Source organism: Tiliqua scincoides, chromosome 2, assembly GCF_035046505.1.
Source record: "Tiliqua scincoides isolate rTilSci1 chromosome 2, rTilSci1.hap2, whole genome shotgun sequence".
NCBI classification, from domain to species: domain Eukaryota; kingdom Metazoa; phylum Chordata; class Lepidosauria; order Squamata; family Scincidae; genus Tiliqua; species Tiliqua scincoides.
Window position 1 is genome coordinate 119,216,332 of NC_089822.1, and position 23,877 is coordinate 119,240,208.

Here is a 23,877-nt window from a genome sequence, read left to right on the forward strand (position 1 = left end):
TCGTCCCAACATGCCCTTTCCACCAGAATGGCAATTCACACTGTATTTGATCCTCAACTGATCATGACTGAACAAGATGGAGTGCAATTTAGCTCTAAGCTCAAATCTTCTCATCTGTACAAGGGAGAAAGATTACCCATATTGCTGATGGCAGAGCAAATGTAACTTTGGAGTAGCTATATTTAAATAATAATAAAACTCAAAGCTCCTCTTGGCTCTGCTAGGTCCAAAACCCCTCTGGTCTTTGGTCTATCAAATCTTCAATTATGACTGGTAGGTTACATTCTTGGTCTCAAACCCTGCACCTGTAACTTACAGGACTGCAGTTTTCCTCAGTCAGGAGGGCATCTTTGTTCTCCTCAGGCAGACACTCCAGTGCATCAAAGTAGAGCCACTGAGTGATTGGCATAAATTTGCCTGAACAGGCCTAAAGGAGAGAAAAATTAAGACAACAGTCATACCTTGTGCTTTGGTGCGCCACTGTTCAGCTGTGTCTATAAAGAGAGATCAGTCTTTTGTGCAAGTAAGAGGCCAATGCCATAGGGCGGGAGCACCCTTATGGGGCAAGGAGCTGCTATTTAGCTGCCAGATCAAAAGTTTCATTTTGGGGAAAAGTAGATAGGAAGAAAATAACTGTTAAGCAAAAAAGGGGGGCTGGGAGCAGAACACTGCAACTCTAGCTCTAAATCCCCCCCCACTTTTCAAGTCCCAAGTATATTCTTGGAATCCAGAATCACCTTCATGACTTCCTGTGCTGCCAGTCCGCCAATGAAGGCATTGACTGGTGCAAGGTCTCCAGTGGCTTGGAAGGCCAGCTCTCTGAGGACATCTTCGTTCACCTGTTCTTGTTTGAGAGGGGGTGCTGCTTGTTCATTCAGTTCCTTGACCAAAGCTAGCATCTCGCTAGCATCTGCCTGAGGGGGAAAGGGGAAACAAGTCAGACAAGACTAGGAGAAGTCCTATGAAAGACATTGTAAACTGCACTTTCCAAAAGGTCCAGTACTAAACTAAGAACTTCAGGGTCACTTGCCATGGGCAAATTTGTCTTCCATAATTTCCAACCATGCAAAACTTTTGAGAATCAAACAATGGAATAGATATTACAAGAACTGCATCCAATTACTCTGCCACATTCTTGTTTCTAGTCTACCTTGTTTATAGAGTTGCATCTGAAACTAAGCTTAAATATATATACACACACACACACACACACACACACACACACCTGCAAGAGCGAATCCAGTGCTGAAGGAAGACAGCATCTAACCTACACAGAGCTAGGTACCCCCAACACAGTATTTATGTCTCTCATTTCCTCTCTAATGAGCCATGTTCCTACCTTTAGAATGTGAGTTTGTGGGTAAGAATTTCATGTTTATGTAGCAATTAGCAATTTCAGGCCCTATTACTACTTCTCAGTTTTCATTTGCAAAGAAACTTTTCAGGCATATCACACCCATAAAAGCTGGAACGCATATGGGCAACATATTGAAACTTTAGAAGCCAAGATTTCCACAGCTTTGCGGGGGGGGGGGGGGGAGTGAATTTCAGTGTTCTTTTGTACAGGCATTCCTCAGTATCCACTGTAGTTCCATTCTGAACTGCCCGTGGTTAACGGAAACAGCAGATACCAGAGAATATTCTGCTCCCCTCATCTCTGGAAAGTCCTCCGAGTCTAGCAGACGCCAAAGACATTCGTCCGTGACCTCTGCCGGGTTAAGATTGAGCCAGAGTAAAAAAACTACTACAGGTGGCGCCTATTTACCCACGTTAGTTCCGTTCCGTGACTTGGCGTGATTTAACAAAAAACGCGTTGTGCTAAATCCCATAGAATTACGCAAATACACTGCAGCCTGACACTTCCGGATGAAAGAAAACTAAGGCAGCTGTTCTCAATCCCTTCCCCTCCGTACTCAGCCCTCCTGTTGCCAGCTGTCCTGCTTCTTTCACAGTGGGAATGGTGAACTTACTTGGGAAGCCTCATACTCTGTGTCCCAGGCAGCCTCCCAACAGCGCTGCAGGTTCTCCTCCTCCTCTTCACTGCTGTCACTCCTGCAGCCCTCCTGGGCCACCATCTGCCCCAGAGCATTCTGGGACTTGTAGTCCAGCTCTCTGCTCACCCTCATCTGTCTCTCCAAGGCTTGCCTAGGAAGGCTTGCTGGAGCAGGAGAGCCTGCATCATGGGGGGGGGGGAATTCAGCAAACACTCCCTCGGTTTTTTAAAGCAATCCCCTCTCCTCCCCCTCCTGCCTCCCCCTCCTGAGCCCTCCCTGTTGCCAGCTGCCCAGCTTCTTTCACAGTTGGAATGCTGAGCTTTTAAGAGTCCAGCCCTATGTGTTTCATAATAATCAATGGGGCTTACTCCTAGGAAAGTGTGGAGAGAATTGTAGGCTAAATCTCATGCTTTGCTTGGTGGGAAGGCTTGCTTGTGTCATGGTTGTCTGCACCATGGGGGAGGGGGATTCGGCAAACACTCCCTGGGTTTTTTAAAGCAATTCCCTCTGTTGCTACCACACCTGCCCCTCGGCGTGCGTGCGAGAGAGAGAGCGTGCGCGCACTCCACCTCGCCCCACGTGTTCTGGTTACACAGGGTTTTCCGCCCCCCTTCTTCAGCCTCGGTTGGCTCAGGGGCTCCAGGAATGTTACTGTTCCTTCGCAAGGGGAACCTCTTCCATGGCTCCAGGGCTATTCCCTGCCTGGGCGAGGCGGAGCCTTTTTGCAGTGTTTTGGGCTGCCTGGAAAAGTGTTTTGCCCTGCCTGCCAGGGCAAAGGAGGCAAAGGTGTGTGTGACTTTCAGTACCCCCATTCCATTCAGGTTGAGACAAATCCACAGAGAAAAAATCTGTGGATAAATAGGCTGCACCTGTACTTCCGGTTTTTCTCTGAAACCAGAAGTGATGTTTTGAATACGTTATAAGGCATTAAAAACATCACTTCCAATTTCACAGAAAAACCAGAAGTAGCGGGTTTTTTTTACTGTCGGCTTAGAGGACCCTCCAGAAGTGAAGAAGCAGAGCTCCCCTTGCCTTGGAGAAGGCACATGTGTGGGGTGGGGTGGACTCGATCTGCAGATAGGTGAATCCATAGATACGGAAGACCCCTGTAGTTTCTTATTCCTCCTCATGATTAGCAAACTCATGGTGAAAAAAATGACAGTAGCATGGAAAGAAAGAATTGTGTCATTTACTCAATTTGCAGTTTCTAAGCTCCAGAATTTGGATTAGCCAGACACAGAACTTAACGTTTTCTTTTAACCATGGAGTACACACTGTTGTGATCATGTCCCTTTATTCATATACTAATAGTGCCAGTCAGTAATGTATGTATGTTTCCTCACGTCCTTACGCTGCCTACTGGAAAATAAACTGAAATAATGAAATCAAAATAGAACAAAGTAAGCAACTTTGTTTAAGATCAGCTTATTTATGTGTTACCTGCATTTCAGAATGCAATTTTTCTTATAACTTGAGATTTCTGCAGTTAATATGAACAGCCCTAGATTGAATAACCTCAGAACACACACAGAAAAGATAGCCTAATACCATCAGAAAAGGGGGTGCCAATTCTAAAAACAACCATCCCCAGCCAAACAAAACTATGGGACAGATTCTTGATAATGAAGCTTCTACCAAGCAGATTGTACTTTAGGGAACTTGGGCACAGTGACTATGCCACAGTGGGGCTTTCCTTACCTGATTGCGAGGTTTGGGAAAGTGGCCACGCTTCTTGCGGAATTCATGCAAAGCCTGGAATCCCAAGTGAAGTTGGGCTGGTCTGTCAAACTTGCCAAAGTCAGTGAGTATGAAGTCTGGCTCTGACAGGGAGGAGCGCAGAGATTTCTGAAAGAGAATATAGAAGGATGGTGCATTCCTCTTTCTCTTCTATTAAAGAGCAGAAGGCCATGTACCTACTTTACACATGCTGCTTTACCTGCTTTAGTTTACACACGCTATGAAACTTGAAGCTCTGTACTCACTTGTCAAATGTTACACTCTGGAGCCTGGACAGCATTTTGCTGCACTTGGCTCAACAAAACCAAACCAATGAGGTGGGGTGTGTGTAAGGTCACATCTATAACCAAGTAAGGAGCTGCTAGCTCTCTCCTAGATTTCTCCATAGGAACTGTGCAAGTAGTCCAAGGGGACCAAACTGTTCCAACACATTCACCACCAGTCATAAAACATTTGTCAAGAAAAAAGGCTGAGTGTCAGAAGATACTTACAAAGCTAATCTTCTTTGGCATTTTGACTTGGGTGACAATACCACCACGTACATAGTCTGAGAAGCTGGATGTATCACCAATGCTGAAAGTGTAGGGGCCTGGAAAATAAGATGAATGCAAGCTGTTCAGATTCATTAATACAACCAAGAAATCACACTAGAAGATGGTAATGTTGCAAATCTGACAGTTCCTTGTCCCAGCAACCATCTATATCTATCATGATCCTAATGCCAGAAATGCATGAGAGGTGTTATGATAATTCTAAAGTTGGCAGGATTGAATGGTAATGACAGGAAAGTGTTGGTTGCAGGAGTGCTTGGCCTCCTGTGTAACAAGGGAAAGCAGAAGAGTGAGGAAAGGGTTTCAGTCTGTGAAAACATATAAAGGGGCTGGAACCGTTTTGACAATAGAGAATAGGGCTCTGGAGCATAAGCCAAGAGAACAAAAATAACAGAAAGGGTGTTTAAGCTGCTCTAACATTTTGGAGTTGAAACAATGGGACGTGAAGAAGAGACTGGCTAAGACCTGATAAAGACTACGCCCAAGTTGTGATCAGGGAAGGCTCGGTTCTCAAGGAGAGAGGAATGGAAGCAGGCAGAAAAGTGGGGATTGGTGTGAGGGTAACATTGTTTTGTCCAATTTTAATTTCTGGCATGTTTATGCCTAAACATGATCATGGCCTCAAATCAAATTCCATACTGGGTACCGGACCACTCAATACACCACGAAAGGGTATTACTATCAACCCAGACAGTTTTGCCAGATGTTTAATGAGCTTTTGAAGCCCCAGTAAAAATCTTATTCCAGCAGCAGCCAAGCCCCACTCCTTTGCCATCAATATACCAATGGTATCTTACCAAGCACTTTGATTTCCATGGGTTCACAGCCATTCAGCTCCGTCATGCCCTCAACCTCAGTGAAGGAGACAAAGTCGCCACTCTCAAAGCCATGCCTAGCCTCATCCAGACAGGTTACCTCTCCAGGACATCCCTGAGCAGAAATAAGGAAATTAGTGCAAGATAGAAGAGTTGAATATCTCTCATTAAGGAAGAGAAGAAGGGTGTCTTGGCTTCCAGCCATAGGAAGGAGGTACCTTTGTAATCATGGAGACCATGGCACTAAGTGGCTGCTCCCCATTTGTGTCTGTCACAACCATCTCATCTCCAAAGTCACAGAACAACTGTCTGTAGGGGAAGATAATGAGATAAGAAGACTTGCAGTGCAACTCTTTCTCTGTAACCTCTAACTATTGTCTACCCACAGGCTTTCTTGATGCTATGTGTTTCACCAAATTCTGCTTCTTAACACATACACTGGGGCTTTGAGACAAATAACTATACTATTTAGGATGAAGACTCCACTCAAAGGAAAGGGTCATGGGCTGCCACAATAGGGGTTCGGGAACAAAGGTAGAATGCCAACTTACCCAAAGAGTCCCTTGGTATCTGCCACTACCAACTTAATACCTTGACTGTGGCAGAAGTCACCAATTCGTAGCTGCTCCTCTAAGGGACTGTTGGTGAGCACAACCACCTAGATAGGGAAGAAGGAGCCTCTTAAGTGCTATTGAAAGCAGCTGACACATTGCCTTAAATCATACCAGACGTTTCAAGCTCTCCTGTACTGACTGATGAAGAGGACTACAGAGCAGAAGCCAACTCATAATGTACAACAATCCCTTCCACCCCATCCTCAAACATGTCACTGACAGAACAGAGAACCAAGGAACACTTCTTTTAGGGACATTCAATTCATAAGAACCTCACTGCCTAATTCCATGATTATCTACAACTAGATAGTCTAATCCTGTGGAGGCCTATTGGTTGTGAACTATTTTACAACTCAGAACATGGAAGGACACAGAGCAGACCAGTGAGCTACACCTAGATCTGCAAGGTATAGCAAGACTCCACTCCAAATTCTACATTAGCACTACTCATGTGTCCTTGAACTGGAGTGAACAGTGAAATAGCCAAGCCTCCAGAAGAGCCCAGATTTCTCCAGACTAGGTGAGCAGGCAATGGGAAGGCACATGAAATCCACTCCAAGCTTTCACACATTCTCACATGAGCAGGAACTGAACCGACAATGAATGAGAACTTGGGATCAGAATGAAAAACTGAAAAAAAATGTCAGCTGTGTGCAGTGCCAGTCCCCAAAGTCAATATTTAAACTTATTTGGAATTAAATAAATGCTGTATTCAGAACAGTGTGCACCACTTACATTTCTCTCTCAAAAAGGTGTTAACAGAGTTAGAAACAATTCTTTGACATGATAGCTAAAATGATTACAAAATTGGGGATTTGTAGCATTAAAAGGATAGTATGAACAGAATTGCACTCTTGAAGTTAATTATGAATGATAAGGAGAAGAATCATGTTCCCACTTTATCATATTAGAACTTGGGCTCTTCTAATGACAACAACTAGTAGTAAGTTTGATGAAAGCTAATTCGTCAGGGCAGGAGGTCTGGTCTAGAGGGTGGAGCCTCCATTTGCCTGAAGATAACATCCGAAGGTCACCAGTTCGAGGCCACCAGCACCGTGTGACCTTGAAGCAGCTGACAAGCTGAGCCGAGCTATTCCATCTGCTCTGAGCGTGGGAGGATGGAGGCCAGAATGTGCGACCAGATCAAGAAAGAAACATCTGAATATTGTGGTTTCTTGAAAGATAGAAACCTTCTTTCAAATTGTAAAAATCCCTACGGGGATTTAATTTGCCTGCCTATGTAAACCGCCTTGAATAAAGTCTAAGGGGAAATCAGAGGACCAAGAAAGGCGGTATAGAAATACCTGTATTATTATTATTTCTTCCTTCAGATATCATTCAACACAATGTGGTAAGAGCTAGTGACTTAAAAAGAAAGTACTACACAAATTCATGGGTGATAGTTATGATTCATAGCTGCCAATGGGCCTAAATGGAACTTCTATATCTGGGGCAATGTAGTTTTGGAGTACTAGACAGGTGGGATATATAATAATGTATGGCCATTGCCAATGTGTCCCCTCTTTGAGCTTACAGAGGTGACTGCCAGAGACAGAATACTAGGAAAAACCAATTCTTACTCCATTCAAAGCAAATCTTAGGCTTCCATCCCTCCTCTTCACTAAACAACCAACTCTTTCCCTATATGGAGAAATCCAGCTCTCAAGAATGCTGCCAACCTGCTGTAAAATACCTGGAAGTTGCCAAGGAAGTCCTCACTGAGAGGCCCAGTGTATGAAGTAACAGGTACATAGTGGTTGAGCTCAGCCAACCTTGACTGGGATACTTCAGCCCGATTCTTGCCCAAGTCCACCTCCCGCAGGTAGAACTGAAAAGAAAGGGGCAGAAGGGAAAGATAGGATTAGAGTGCTGAGCACGCCAATCAGCATGGATTACCAGAGAAAGCATACCTGAAGACAAAGAACAAGTGGGAAGACCATCCTACCTGGGAAGAGAGATCAGACCACTCAGCCACTCCCTGGTCATGGATAGTGACAGATTTAACGCCACCCAAGATGATGTTCTTTGCAATCTCCACACCTAGTCCTCGCAGGCCCGACACCAGAATGTTGGCATTCTGCATCCGCTTCATGGCCTCATGGCCCAGCACATATCTATTCAGCACATGTGGGGAGAAACACCCCCCCTCCCAGGATTAGTCTCATGATTCCAGCTGGACAACTGGGCATTTCACCCAAGCACTAGTTTCCTCTTAATCTCTCACAAACTACCAGAAATTCTGCTGTGGCTAATGAAGAGTACCATGGCTAATCCCAGCCCCTCCTACTGGTCGACCACCTTTGACAGTGGTGCTACTTTCCACCCATTCTTCTGGTACTTACAATTGCCTCGAGTACAGACCCTCATCAATGTCTGTTTCACTTCCATTCTTGGCCATACCCTAGCAAAAATGAAGACAAGAAGAGAGATCATTAACAGAAGCAATAGCAATATTACTACCAACACCACTAAGAGGCAAATGAATAGAAAAGGAAGGTAGCAGATGAACAGTCATCATTGCTATGTCCAGCTGCTGCTACATCAGAGTGGATGCATTCTTAAAAGTAGCTGTATAACACCAATGGCTATGTGAGGCAGCAGGAGGAGAAAAGCATGAACACTCTCTTTCTTTAAGAAATTGTTAAGGAAGACAGGACTATTAATATATAGGAAAAAAATAAATACTATAAGTCACCTTGGATGCCTTCCCAAAAAAATATTTTAAATAAATAAAGGGAGTGCTACATCCCAGGATCATGGCTGCACCACAGACCAATGCAAAATGCAATGGCGTATATTTAAATAAGCTGGTAGTCTAGAAGCAGGAAGCTTGGCACATTAATGCTATTTTCCTAGTATTCAGACTGCTGATTCCCAACAGATTCCCAACTAACTGCTGCATGTATTCATAAATTCTATAAATTCTTTGACCAATTTTATTACAGACATCTGTTTGCATACAACAACTGGTTAAACTTTCAATGGATTTCACTGAATTCAGAGAAATTAAAAAGACTGGAATTGCCACAACTGTTCAGGACTAGGTTCTGCTCCCAGTTCCTTATCACCATGTCTGTCAGACATCTCCCTGACTTTGTTCCATGACTGACATTCACTTCTACAGGGGAAAAGTAAAATGCTATACAGTGATGGCTCCACTTTTTGCAAGATTCTGGGGCAAGAGTCCCGCAACGGCATTATGAGCACTTCCCTCCATACTTTTCAAAATCATGTACATTCCAAGTTCCTTACCATGGTGCTCAGAAACTGGACAGCAGATGGATGCAAGCCCTCCTCATGCCATCAACCACAGCTATGGCCTCTTGTTCATCTGTTACCTACGTATGTCTAGGTATTATTATTAATATAATAGTATTCTCAGCTAGGCATTCCATGGGAAGGTAATGGGAAGCAAGTGGCAGCAGTAAGTTGTCCTCTTTCTTTCTTTGTTAACAATTCCTGGATGCCCCAGCTCCTGACCGTATCAGGGGACAAGACACCAGGGAACCATAAGACAACACTGGGAGTAGAAAGTCTACAGTAAGCATTCCCATGGCCCTGATTTACCAAGCAGCAGTGGGGAACAGTAATAGCTGCAGATCCTCACTGCCTCAGGGATTAATGCAGGTACGTGCCCTTAGGCGGACCATGGCATGAGTCCCACTAGTCCGACCTTGCATTTTGAGACACAATAGTAACCAAGTGCTCCTCACCCACCCCACAGATGGCCCAAACTCTACATTGAAAAGGTGGTGCAGAACCACACTATAGGTGTCGTTGCACTATACAGACCAGCTTTCTGCCCTAGCTATCCTAGCAACAGCCTTTCACCAATAAAATAAGGGTACAGGATCTAGATTAGCTTCCCGCCAAAACAGATTTGCTTTCCTATGCAAAAACAGCAGAATAAGACTCAGTAGCTCATTGCAGGAATCAACCCAAGGTCTTACGTTGGCAGGCGCTTCACGCAGATCAGTCTGTACAGATTTGCCAGAGGAGCAGTTTGAACCCGTCTTCGTCTCCGATTCAGACAAGCGACGCTTCTTGGACAACGGCGAGCTGGACATCTAATTGCAGGAATGAAAGATACAACTATTGAGAATGCAAGGCTTGGTCTACAGCAACCAGCAAGACAAATATTTATGATCCACTCATCTTATGGCAGGATTTCAACACATGTCACGTACACAAGACTACCAATTTATATGCAGAACCAAGGTGTGGCAGGTAGAGAACACTGGGGATTACAACAAAGGAAACACAGAAAGTTTTTTCCCTCTTCTATTTTGAGTCCAAGTAGGTCTCTAGTAGAAACTTGGACCCATTTGGCATTTGAAGGAAATATGGATGCCACTGGCCTCTTAGGGTACACAGAAAGGGCTATTTATGGAAAAATGCCCCATGCACGGTACTTGCTGCCCACAAAGCACTGGTGTCATAACAGACAACCTGATGCAGCAATAGCATAAACACAGAAAAGAACAACTCCTTTCCCTCAGAATCAGCAAGTTCCCACAGTGTCAGTTTAGGGTGTTCTGTTCTACTGAATGGGCCTTATACACTAGGCCAGGGGTGCCCAAACCCTGGCCCTGGGGCCACTTGTGGCCCTCGAGGCCTCTCAATGCGGTCCTCAGGGAGCCCCTAGTCTCCAATGAGCCTCTGGGCCTTCCAGAGATTTGTTGGAGCCCACACTGGCCCAACGCAGAATGAGGGCGACTGTTTGACCTCTCACATGAGCTGTGGGACGAGGGCTCCCTCCACTGCTTGTTGTTTCATGTCTGTGATGCAGTAGCGACAGCAAAGGAAAGGCCAGTCTTGCTTTGTGCAAGGCCTTTTATAGGCCTTGAGCTATTGCAAGACCTTCATTCATTCATATAAGTTCATCTTTAATATATTCATTTATGTAAACTTATGTAAATTTATTCAGATTTTAAATGTAAATTAATTCTTTTTCCCCCCGGCCCCCCGACACAGTGTCAGAGAGACGATGTGGCCCTCCTGCCAAAAACTTTGGACACCCCTGCACTAGGCCAACAAGAAATAGCACTATGCTTTCATCAGTGTCAGAAACATATCACTTGAACAGTTTTACCCTGCTTCTCTCATTGTCTACTGTTTCCAAGAAGGGAATCCCCTCTATTTTAAGAGGGCAGCTTGCCCCACTATATAAAGCAACAGAATCTCAGTAACACAAAAGAAAATTATCACCATAGAGTTGGCAACTCACTCAAGAGGCATCTGAACCAGGTGACCTCATCTAGTATGTTCCCTCCCAACAACATAATTCTCCAGCTCATGGGAGAAGGGATCAAAAGTTGTAGAGACAGGGAGGGGCCAGGAATGAGTCAGCCAAAAAACAATCTGACTTGGTTGGCAGAGGTTAGATCACTGGGAACTTCCAAGCCAAAGGCTCAAACTCTATGTAGAACATGATGTAATCCTTTAAAAGGCTTGCCTGGTTCCTTTCCTTTTCACCTTTTGCAGGGCACTGAAGGCCATTCTTTTCAGATGGGTCTTCCATCCATTTATAAATTATGAACATTGTTCGTAAGCTGCTTTGAGAGCGAACACTGATAGCAGCCTAGACATTAAAAACACAGATCTCCTCTTCATAAGAGCTAGGAGTCCAATAGCTCCCTGTGGGGAGATTCTGTAGATACTTGGCAGAAAGACAACTATCTGTAGCTACCGAAGAAACCAAAGCTGAGATTTAAATCACACTACTTTGCTACAGAGATGAAGATGATTTGCCACTGTAATATTTGCAGCTTGATCCTATACATTTGTACTCGGAACTTTGTCCTACTGAATTCAAGAGCCTTTCATTCCGAGAGACTGAACACAGGATTCCAGTCTGAGAAGTATTCCTTATTGTATCATTCAAACAGAGGTTCACAAGCTTATAAAATGTGTGAATTCATCCAAGCAATCAATTTGACTTATAAAACATCAGAGTTGGGATGGCCTCAGGATGTGGGTCTACCTTTTAATTAAAATTCTCATACTTGGTCAATTTGTTTACAAACCCAAGAGTGACAACTTCTATTAAGGTTAACCTGTTTAAGGCTGCAATTGTATATGCACTTTCCTGAGAGTAAGCTGCGCAGAACACAACAGGACTTACTTCCAAGTAGACATGCATAGGATTGTGCTTCAAGTTTATTTAATTACGGACCAATTCTATGTAACTTTCCAGTGCTGATGCAGCCGTAATGCAGTCCTAATGTAAGGGAACAAACTTCCATAACCACCCCCCCCCCCACAGGAGGTAATATACGTACTTGTTGGCACAGCTGAATAAGCAGTGGAAATCTGAATAGGATTTGGGACATTAGCTCTATGAAATACTTTTGTTAAGTGGTATGTTTTAAAAACAAACAAAACAAACGATTCCAAGTTCATACTCTTGCTTCAGTGCATAAAAGAGCATTCCTAGACCAAAGGTACACCTAGTCCTAGACAGAAGTGTTAGCTTGCTAAAACGTACATATTAGCCACTATAAACAAGATTAAGTGCAAGGGAAAGGCACAGAGAGGTAAACCCCAAATCTGTATTGAGACAATACACTTCACCTAAAATCAAGCCAGAAGTCAACCACACAAATTTTTCCAGATCAGAACCAGTTACTTTATACATGATTTGAGCGAGACTGCCTAAATCCTTCCACAAGTGCTGCATATTTTCTGTTGGGGCCCCCAACAGAGAAGCAGCTGGAAGAAAAGTCTCAGTTCCTACACCTCCAGCGTTAGCTCTACTCTTATTCTCTCACTCCCATAGTATGAACAAAGGCTCCCATATCTGCAAAGCTATTGCACCCCCTTAACTCACTGGCTCAACAAGACACATCCGTTTAGACCAGGGGTGCTCACACTTTTTTGGCTCGAGAGCTACTTTGAAACCCAGCAAGGTCCGGAGATCTACCAGGGGGGAAGGAAGTGTCTGACAGACACCCCCTTTAATGTATGGAGCCCCTGCTGGAGTCTAGTCAGTTTCGTCAGTTTTGTTGCTGCATGCCTGAAGAGCAGCTAAAGTGTCAGTTTCAGTGTCAGTTTAGTGTCAGCTAAATGTGTCAGTTTCATCTAGTCACTAGATGAAACTGACATATTAACAGTTTGGAGAGACAGGGCTCCGCCATCTACTCATTTTGCCTCGCGATCTACCAGTAGATCGCGATCCACCTATTGAGCACCCCTGGTTTAGATAGTACCTAGCTGCTTCACAGTACACTGGATGTAAATTAACTAGCATCTCTGCACCTCATGCAGCCACCCAGCAGTGACACAGAAAGTTGGTGACAAATAACTGCATTTCCTCAGTTGGGAGAAAAGCAGAATCTAAAAGACACAACAAGATGCCAGCTTGAAGGAACAAGAACCTGGGTGTAACAGCAAAACTTACATCTCATATCTTGTGTAGTTGAGACAAGATTTTCAACATAGGCCTTGCCAAGGTACAAATATTTGCATCCCACCAAGGACAGAACTGACTCATAAGGCCAGTATAGTTTCACAAGTAGGTATGTGAGCTCTAAGCTAGAAGATTCCCAGTTTAGATCTCCCCTTAGGTGTAAACACACCACATGACTTAAGGCAAGGCACTATTCTCTCAGCTTGAGTCTTTACATCTCCAGTATGGGGGTATATTAATGCAGGCTTTCATAAGAATTGCTAAATGCCTATGCAATCCTGAACTACATCACATTAGTGTCCAGTCATTACCCTTAGGGACTGCCTCCTACTATTTCCTTAACCTGTATTTCCTTCTTTATAGTACCAAGTGCAGCCTCCCCTTACAGAACAATAGTGTAGAACAGGGGTCTCTAAACTTTTCAGCCAAAGGGCCGCATCAAATATCTAGTACAGTGTCGAGGGTCGGGAAAAAAAATTAAATAAAATTTAAATAAATTAGAGACGGAATTTAGATGAATGAATAAATGAATGGACTCAAATGCCCAGGATTTCTCCAAGCACCAACACAGCCCAGTAAATAAAGCACACACTTAAATGGACCCCCATTCCCCCATTCCCCACACTCTGGTTGTGTTTGGTCAACTGGGCTAGAGGCTCAGGGTATCGGAGGTTGGCTGCGGGCTGGAGAGAGGCTGGCTTTGGGCCGCATATGGCCCCCGGGTCGGGGTCTGGAGACCCCTGGTGTTGAATAAAAAATTAAAAACTGAGAAGGAAGAGGTATGCACTTAGGTCAGAGAGTAACAATATCCAAAATCAGAGTAAGAATACTTTATCTCAAACAGAAAGAGAGTAAAAGCCTTGAAGAGGATTTAGTTAGTCATTCAGACTCCCAAGACAGCAGTCATTTATTTATATGAGTCCCTACCCCCCCCCCCCACAAGTCTGTTCCCCACAATGAAGAGACTAAAAACTCTTTTTGGAGAAGGGAAACTATCTGTGCAAGTATAGATTTCAGTAAAACAAGACATGCATACATGCCTGAAGTTTAAAAGTATATACAGGCACTCCCCCCCATACCATGGGGGTACACTCCTGCTCTCCCCATGGATACCGAAAGCGTGGATAAACACAAACCCGATACTGTGGCATTGAACATTGTTTCTCATGATTCTTCCTTTGCAGCCCTTCCTGTCACAGAACACTAGAGGAGGAATGTGAGAAACAGTCAGCCAGAACACTACAAGAGGGACATAGCCAGAATGCTAACAGGAAGCAGGAAGATGCCCACTTCCTGCTAGCCTTCTGGCTGTCTCCCTTCTCTAGCTTTCTGGCTGATTGCTTCTTGTGTTCTCTCTCTAGCATTCTGTGACAGGAAGGGCTGCAAATAAAGAGAGCTGCAAAGGAAGACAGAAAAGTGCAGGCAGACCACATTATCCATGGGTTTGGCACCAGTGGATTTCAGTTATCTGCAGGGGCCGAACAGCCCCCCCCCTCCAACCTCTGAGCACTCCCAAAGCTGGGCTTTGGTCAGGCCTGTAAGCTTTCTTGAGGCCTGCAGCCACTGTGGGCCTCAGAATGGCTGAAAATACAAAAAGCAACTTCTGAGTTTATGATAAAACTGGAAATGACGTTTAATGCCCAGTGAGCTTCCTTGAACCTCTCAATACCTTATAAGGCATTAAAAGGTCACTTCCAGTTTTATTGTGAACCTGGAAGTCACTTTCATATTTTTGGCCATTCTCAGACCTGCAGTGGCCATGGGCAGTCACATGCAGTCTCTGCAGGCCTCAGAAAGCTTCCGGGACTGACCAAAGCCCAGTTTCAGTCAGGTTTGGAAATGGGGAGGGACAAAAACCATGGGTTACAATACCCCGGGAGGGGGGGTTTTGGGGAACAGAACCCACATGGATAATGAGGGCCCCCTGTAATTCCCATGGGGGAGCAGGAATTGCTGATAAATGAAACCGCTGATATGAGGGGGCCTGAACAGAATGAGAAGCCATTGTAGGCAAATGGAAACCTTATTTAGTTCAACTAAACTGGGGTAAATAGACAAGATATTGATTGTACTTGTCCAAAATGGTACACACACAATCCAGATTCAGAGATATGTAACTGGACCAAGGTCACCCAGGAAGCTTTGTGGATGAGCAGGGTTTGAATGAGCTTGCCACCTGCCCCCTCTTTTCCTTACCTCCTCTGCTCTGCAGCCAGGAAATCTGGGTTTCTGTAAACCATTGCTCTGCAACTTGTGCAAAGCTGGAACTTGTGGCTTAAGTCTGACTTCAAAATCATAATGTGGAATGAGTCTGAAGTAAGATTCACATTATGATTTGGAAGCAGGACTTAAGCCACAGTTCCCAGTTTCATACATGTCATAGTTTAAAGAAACAGCAATCGACATTCTGTCGATGGAGGTGGTAAAAGGAGGAAGGGGCATATGAGCCAGTGGCTCTTTAAGACTCATTTACACAGACAAAAACCATTATATTTCCCATTACATCTGGACTGGCCAATGTCTTATTCATGTGCCCAGTAAAGAGAACGAATGTAAGTTGGGGACACCATGCATTAGCAAGCAACATGTCTTCGGTTTTTGAAGCGTAAGGTGAAGGGTCTCTTGCATGGTGAGAAAAAATTCATGGGCAGAAGCAGGCACCTAGCATTAGAAGCAGTCTTAAGTTTCAGATACCTGAATAAATAAATAAAAAGGAATGCTAAAAGCCCAATGTTTATGTCCTGTTATGCATATCTCAAATTTATGTTTTGTTTTTTAAAGAGAAGGTGCATATAATTTGAATTCACACCAAGGATTCCAGGCTGAAAACTGTAAAGTCTACTTATTCTTTTAAGAATGTTTTTTAAAAAGAAACATAGTGAAGGAACCTTTTCTTCCCAATGTCAGATCCAAGTACAACTGAAATAGTGAATGTAGGGCAATACCTTTCTCAGGACCAAATAAAGTGTCACAAATACTCACTGCTTTATGACTTTCGTGAGTAAAGCTGTGACAGTCACTCTGTTTTGCCTCCCCCCTCAAGAACATTGCAATGTGGTATTTTTGAGAAAACAGTGAAAATATCTGGCAACTGTCACTAACAGCCCAAATCTGACCTAGTCTATTGGCATACTGAAGAGGCATCGCTTTGCTCAAGTCAAACTTTACGTGCAATCATACTCCTAAGGCACAGGCTTTTAACAGCATATCAAGACATAAAGAGGAAGAAAACAAGTTTGATCACAGAAAAGGGGAACTTCAGCTTTCATACATGTGGAGCATACTGGAACATGCACCTGTATACACACACACGGGCACATACAAACTCCTTTACTAAAGACATAGTGCCTTCTCCTGAAGGCCACTGATAGTGTACATAGATGACAAGTCCCATTTCACATCACTAAGCCAACCCACATCCCTTGATTATACACTGAGATAATTCACGCCATACTATAGCCAATACAGCAAGCAGGAACTAAGTAACTGGTATTGCAAATCCAGATATTGCACAAGTCAAGGAGGTCCAAGGAACGTTGACTAAATTGGTAATTAAACTAAGTTTTGCTTTTATTTAAAAAAACTGAATTTCCCTTTAGATCCTAAGAGGTGCTTTGAAATACTCATTTCATGCAAGTTGTCACCTCTGCTTTGGTCTCCAGCCTCAATGTGCCTGGCATTGCAAGGGCAAACAGTATGTGGCAAAGACAACCTGCTCCATTACTCTTTAAGTGTTAATCTATCCTTTCCACACAGGGACGATTGAGAAAATGAGAGCTGTCAGCTCTTTGATTAATAAAGGCAGGTAAGCAGTGAGCTAGTAAGATTTAGTTTAAAGTGGCATATTTCCAATGAGAATGGCCAAGCCAGAGTTGCCTTCTGCACACAATTGAATTAAAAAGTAACTGAACAATGTAATAGCTCGTTTAAGAGCCCAAAAAGAAGCTCCGATCTTTTTATTCACTGCATCACCGTATATTTCTATCTGAGCAACTTAAAAGTACAATCAACTACAAACTATAACTCTGGACAACTTTTATCTTGAGCTTTAGATAACCAGCAGTGAACTCGAAGTTTTCAAACTGTATTCCCAAAAATCTTTGTATCCACTTGTCAATCATTACTACTACCTTTTTAGCAATTGAAGATGTTGAGCATTCTAAGACAGTGGTTCTCCCACATTTAGCACCAGGACCCACTTTTTAGAATGAGAATCTGTCAAGACCCACCGGAAGCAATGCCATGACCAGAAGTGACATCATGAAACAGGAACATTTTTAACAATCCTACCCACACTTACCCAGGAGTAAGTCCCATTGACTAGCATTGTTAAAAGAATATACATAGTAGCTTGTTAAAAGTACAGGTCTGTAACAATTCCCCAAATGCAGTCACATCCCATGGCAGCATAAAGTCTAATACATTAAAAACAAAATATTGAAATGAATGGGGACCCACCTGAAATGGGCTTGTGACCCATCTAGTGGGTACCAACCCACAGTTTGAGAAACACTATTCTAAGATGAACACAATTCACAGGGCGACAGCTGGGCTAGTGTCCCCACAGCCAACTACATCCCAGAATCCTTTACCATATGTAAGTGTTCTGTGAGAATTTTGCAATATGGAATTGTTCCCCTGAGGATGTCTGAAACCACCTACTAAAACTCATCAAGGTAAAATATGCCAGGTGTTAAAAGCTAGAAGAAGGGTAACAGTACTGATTCCCCACCCCATTGTATGCCTGAAGGCCAACACTAGCACTTCCAATGCCTCAAATATCACAACACTGAAAAGAATGCACAAGATTCTATCAGATAAAACCCAGCCTTATGTGAATGCCACATGTGGTGTGGTCCACTTAGAAGTGTTTGCACAAGTTTTAGTTCCAATCTGAACCCTAGAGGGACATACTGACATATGAAGCATTTCAGAGTTAGTTCAATCTGAGTAACTCTGGAACCAGCAAGCTAACACTTGGGTTTTAAAAAGTCTCCCATCTCCTTGCCTATGCTAAGTGATACTGCTTTCTTAAGTTAACCAACAACCAAGAATCATGTCTGACATAATGAACCAAGACTTTAAATTTAGGTGTGGCTGACAGCAACCAACAGTGTGGACATAAGAGCCATTTTGGGAAAAATGACAAGGCACACAAGTTGCAACCTGGCACCTCAGCAAGGCAACAAACAGGAATTACCTCACATCTATTCAAATGTTTCAGAAAAAGGAGAAACACACAAAGTGAAAAACGCTTCTGCTATATGCACAGTTAGGATGAGGTTTAACTCTTTCCATGCCACAGACATTTCTTATCAAAATGCCCATTCCTAGAGGCCCACCATGCCCAGTGTTTCTGTAAATCAAGAGTTTTATAAGCTGATGCATGCAGTGGGCTGCTAGACAAAGGGTCCAATCTAACTTGCCAGCACCAATGAAATCGTGCCAACAGGGTATGTGCTTCATCCTGCGGGGGAGAGCCATGAAGGCCTCCTCAAGATAAAAGAAATATTTGTTCCATTACCACAGGCCTGCACAGCACAGCAGCTGCATTGGCAAGTTGGATAGGGTTGGGCCCCAAAGTTGTTAATGCTGAATAACATAGCCAAACAGTAAGTGAGAAAGAGCTGGAAGCCAGGCCCAGCAGCTGAAACACATTATGACAGTATATCAGCTAAAGGCATGACTGAAAATGCAACTATTATGTGACAAAATTACAGTTGGGATTAATGTGTTTAGGCCTATGGTTAACCTCTACATGTTTAGGATTGGGCTCTAATCCAGTCACCTGAAGCTGAAGAAGAAGACTAAGGGCCCAATCCTACCCATCTTTCCAGTACCAGTGCAGCTGCAATGCAGCCCCAAGGAAAGGGAAAAAATGTTCCCATACCTTGAAGAGGCCTCTGTGACTGCCTCTCCACCACAGAAAATGGTGCATGCCCCATTGGCACAGCTGCACTGGAAAACTGGGCAGAATTGGGCCCTAAGACCACTGTTGCTTATGGCAAAATATTTAGCCCAGAGGTCAATCTTTGCAACCTGGCACTTTAGCAACAAAAGCAGGATACTTAGAAGAGAGACAACATAACACTGAGAAATGTAATATGGCTCAGTTGCACTCTCTCAAGCTATATTCAAGAAACACAAAACATGCATCATACAAAAGATAATGCAACTGCACAGTGGCAGAGCAGAGAAAGCTGCTGTTTGTAAAGGAAACATGCTACATGTACTGAACAAACATTTCTGCTTCTCAAGAAGCAATAACTATAAAAAGAAACACATAATAGAATAATCCCAAATAGCATTTCTTGCAATCCTCACTGATGCTCTTGGGGACAATTCCTTTAAAATGGTGTTAATGGCTTAGTTCAGAACATAGTCCAAATCAACATGTTACCAAGCTTGTATGCCCTGACCTATACCAATATTTTAATTGGTATTTTATATTGTTACAATAAAGAAGCCTATCCAAAAAAAAAAAAATGTGGAGGGAAAAATGCAGTGGGATTTCACCTAGAAGTTAAAATAGGATTAGCAGTCTGGTGTCTTCCACTCTAAGGACTAGAAATAAAAACCCTGGAGTCTGAGCTTCCAACCCCTTCGGCCTACATGAAACAGATCAATGTGGTAAGAGTTGATGAGGTATTTGGGACAGAACACCACTAAGTTATTTGAGGCTAAGCGGAAAGGACAATCATGAGATGAAAAACACCTCTAGAGAGTAAGTAGGAGATGCCTCCTAGATCTGCCACTAGTCAAGTATTTCTTTGAAAGAATGTGCTTCCTAGTCACAAGTATCCCAGTCAAGGAACCTTCAGATAACAAGTAAGGAGAATGTCATGGACTGAGGCAGTTCTACGCAGTTCCCAAGCCTTCATATTCTCAACCTTTGAAAGAGTCAAGAATGAAGCTAAGATCCTACCCATTAGACCTGTTACATGAATATTGTTGAAGGAAGCAAGTCAGTCACACAAAGTTCTCCCAGGACTTTAACCCACTCAAATAATCATACTTGAAGCCACACCCAAGCCAGCTGATATCATCCTGCACACTAACACATATTCCAAGCAAAGTCTGCCAAAAAAGTTCTTTATAGTCCACTGCCCAGGGCAAGTCATAATTCCCTTCAGACAGCCTGCAGAACCACATGCAAACTGCTCTTTGAAATACATAGGCAGGCGAGTAGACTGGTCAAGTCCCTTGCACTTAACTGCATGGAAATCAACTGGAAAAGATAATGGCTTAACACAGCACAATGTTATGCACAACAAATGAAAATTTTTGCTGAACTTTACACAAAACTTGTAGCTCTCCCCAATAATTTATCAAATGTTCCTCTGAGGAAGCACACCGACATCTTTACTTCAGGAGATATGCCACTGGCAATTCTATACTCTCCTCGTATTAGTAAAAATGAGTTGCTCAACATCTGGCTATTTACCTACAGTACACAAGGGATGAGAAGCCAATATACCTCAGTTCTGCCTGACTCATTTTCCAACTTAAGGAGGTTAACTTGAACTCATTAAAGAAAAGTAAATTTGCAAGATTTGTGTATTTAATGCATTTACGACACATTTAAAAAAAATTTTTTAACACAAAAACATAATTACAGCCCAATTACAGACACGCTACTAATCTCATTGCAAGAACTTGAAAGAAAATAGCACTCCCTTATCACTTTGGTTATACAGCCCTGAGTTTCTATTCGCACTTGGGACACGTGGGCAAAAGAAGTTGCCAGTCAGGTTTGTGAAACCTGTATGTTTTAGGGCCAGGAAATACCTGCAACAAATTATGTGGCCGTAGTTACTACCCCACCAATAATGCCAAGAGCCTTCCTATTTATCCGTGTGTCTTAAATCAACTAGCTTAATCCCGGGACAGGGCGTAAAACCATAATGTTTTGCCTCCCAGACCACCGGCACCCGGATCAACCTCCTTCAAAGACGTGGCAACACACTGGCATGTTTGAAGGACCTGCCATTCTGTTTGTTTGTTTTTTTGCCTCTGATGCTCTATAACTTCGTATTAAGACTAAGAACGAAAGCCAAGCCAAGCACTGCACAGCTTTCCCCCTGTCGTGGCCTGCATGGCCAGATGGACCCTTTCCAGCCAAGGAAGGCGCCAAGACGTCCACCCGTGACAGGGCCACCATCCTCAGCCAGCGCTACCAGCCCTTCCCCACTCCTGGCCCATCACTTGCCTGTGCCCACTGCTCCCAGCTGACTGCCCCCCCCGTTTCCTATTCTGGTTCTTCTCTGACATCCCCGCCCCCTCCATATTGAGGAAAAAAAGAAAAGAACGGGGAGGCTGCAGCCAGTAGGCACTGTCTGGTCCCCCAGCAAGAGCAGAGTGCTGGGCTGGGCTGGGAGGGGAGCGAGAAGGGCCAGGCAGGAGTCCACACGCCTTCCTTCGCCCGGCATGCGGGGAGAACAGGCTTCCCACAGGAAGGGTGGCGTCTGTGGGAGGCACAAGCTCTCCCAGGCAGTGGCACAGCACAGGTTGCCCAGGCCAGGCCGCGCACAGCAAGTAGCAGCCCTGGGGGCGCCCAGGCTTCCGTGCGGGCTCCCCACAGAAGGAAGGGGGGGACCGGGCCAGAAGGCAAAGGAGGGGGCCCTCAGCCAGGGAGCAGGCGAGGCGGGGGGGGGGGGGACGAGCGAGGGGCTCACTAACAGGGCGCGGGGAGACGGCCATAGCCCTGGAGGAGGCACTCGGGCCTTGGGCGGCGGGGAGAAAGGATGGGGGATACGTAGGGGCTCCTCGTTGCTATGGAGACAAGCATCCCTGGGAAGGTTCTCGCGTTGCTAGGGAAACGGGGGAGGAAGGCCCTCCTGATTACCAATGAGGCTGTGTCAGGCCCCGCCGCGGCCGCTGCTGCTGCCGAGTCACCGCTCTGCGTTGCTGCCGCTTCCTCCTCCGACCCGCACTGACGCAAGATGGCGGCTGCCGGGCCCGGAACAAAAACCTCCTCGGCTGCGCTTCGCTCCCGTCTAGGCTGCGAGGAGCTCCTCCCCACCCCCCGCGCGTCCCCATTGGGCTCGGCCGACATCCGTCACACCGAGGCCTGTGCAGATAGGCTGAGGGAAGGAGGGAGCGAGCGAGCGGCCACGCCCACTGACCTAGCGACGGGCCCTCCCCTTTATGATGAACCCGGTGAACGCCGGATGAGGGCAAGCCACGCCCTCCCGGCCTCAAAGTTCGGGGGACGGGGCGGGGCTTCCAGGGGCGGCGCCACGCCCCCTCGCAGTTTCGCGCAGAGGCGGAATGACAGCACTGGAGCCCTGCAGGGAGGGAATAAATGCATCACTGAGCACCCACGCCTGTCTACTCAGAAGTAAGCCCCACTGTGGTCAATGGGGTTTACTCCCAGGAAGGTGTGGGTAGGACTGTAGCCTCAGACAGGTACTCAGGGCCCAACCCTATGCCTGTCTACTCAGAAGTACGTCCCATTACTGTCAGTGGGGCTTACTCCCAGGAAACTGTGGATAGGATTGCAGCCTGAATGAACTTTTGTGGGCCCAAAGAGATAGTATGAATGAGTATGTACAGATTTTCTACCATCTTTCCAGATCATTTTATGCATGCATGTGGAGAATCAAGTCCTAGCACAATACTGCATATCCATCAAGAGGAAGCTATTGTTACCATGACCAAAAAGCCAGCAATGAGACCAACAGCACTGGTCTTTTAGAATCTTACAAAATAAGCATCAAGAAAGGCTGCTGCAGATCTCAACAGAATATGATTACAAGTACTCCTACTCCTGAGTCTTTGGCTCAGTGCCCCTCATGGCCACAGGCACTTTGATACAATCACAGGAAACCAAGCAGCCTATGTCTAAAGTGGGACACTCTGGGCCAGCGATTCTCAAACTTTTCATTCTCCAGAGCCCTTTACACAACTAAAGGCAGTCTTGGGGAGCCCTGCCAGTGCTTGCATGGAGTCTTGGGGAGACCCAGAGCACTGGCACATGCACAGAGTGGCGCAGCGCCAATACTGAATACTGGCAGAGAGCTGGAACGGGGGGGGGGAACGAGGAAGGAGGGTCACAAACAGGGGAGGGCAAAAAAGACCATCCAAACACATCCTTCTTACCTCATCTAAATTATGGTACAAATCAAGATGTCCAATACTGGAGATACCCACACAGGGAAAAGGTTTTGTAAAATAACCCCCAAACTAGCATGATCTAAACAGAAATGTGCAAAACCAGTTCATATATGCTGTAACCTGCTCTTCTGTACTATAACCTATTGAGGTAAGCTGAGATATAACTCAAATAAAACCATGGTAAGACTTGGGACATCCAAAGCTCAGCTTCAACTGAGAGAGGTATAATCAGGGGCAGTGTGCATTCTGCAAATACATTGCACAAGTATGAAACTGGACATCAGGTGCAGAATTCCACATCCCAAGAATCCTTGGCTTTCTATTTTATTTTTTAGGAAGAAAAGTTTATAATCCTAATGCCTGAAAGGGCAAGCTAGCAGATGTGAAGGCAGCACTTGCTAAATATAGGATGATCTCTTATATTTAGTTGGCCCACTTGGAATATTTATATCCTTTTTCTCATTATGGAATTCAAGGCGGGCTACACGGGCTTTTCAGATAGTCTCCTATCCAGGTATAGATCAGATCTAAACCTCGGCAGATTCAGCAAGATAGCACCTTTGTGTGCCCTCACACCATCTCCTAGGACGTATTTTATACTTGCCACAGAATACAACTTCTCTTCATACTCAATTTTTGGGC

General features: G+C 44.7%; 1 protein-coding gene across 2 annotated transcripts in view; it reads right to left on the bottom strand.

Annotated features, from left to right (window-relative positions):
• Positions 1-23,877, bottom strand: part of UBA1 (ubiquitin like modifier activating enzyme 1) — a 38,024-nt gene that overhangs the window by 7,329 nt on the left and 6,818 nt on the right. The window contains exons 1-12 of one of the 2 annotated variants that reach the window (XM_066614005.1): positions 21,965-22,069; positions 9,662-9,778; positions 8,054-8,112; positions 7,657-7,825; positions 7,405-7,539; positions 5,649-5,755; positions 5,316-5,406; positions 5,080-5,212; positions 4,223-4,320; positions 3,693-3,839; positions 738-914; positions 317-427 (exon numbers count right to left, since the gene is read on the bottom strand). In XM_066614005.1, the coding sequence (XP_066470102.1) occupies positions 317-427; positions 738-914; positions 3,693-3,839; positions 4,223-4,320; positions 5,080-5,212; positions 5,316-5,406; positions 5,649-5,755; positions 7,405-7,539; positions 7,657-7,825; positions 8,054-8,112; positions 9,662-9,778 (1,344 nt within the window). In that variant the 5' untranslated portion in view covers positions 21,965-22,069. Of the gene's footprint in view, positions 1-316; positions 428-737; positions 915-3,692; positions 3,840-4,222; positions 4,321-5,079; positions 5,213-5,315; positions 5,407-5,648; positions 5,756-7,404; positions 7,540-7,656; positions 7,826-8,053; positions 8,113-9,661; positions 9,779-21,964; positions 22,070-23,877 lie in introns of those variants that run through there. The other variant, XM_066614004.1, reaches the window with a different exon arrangement.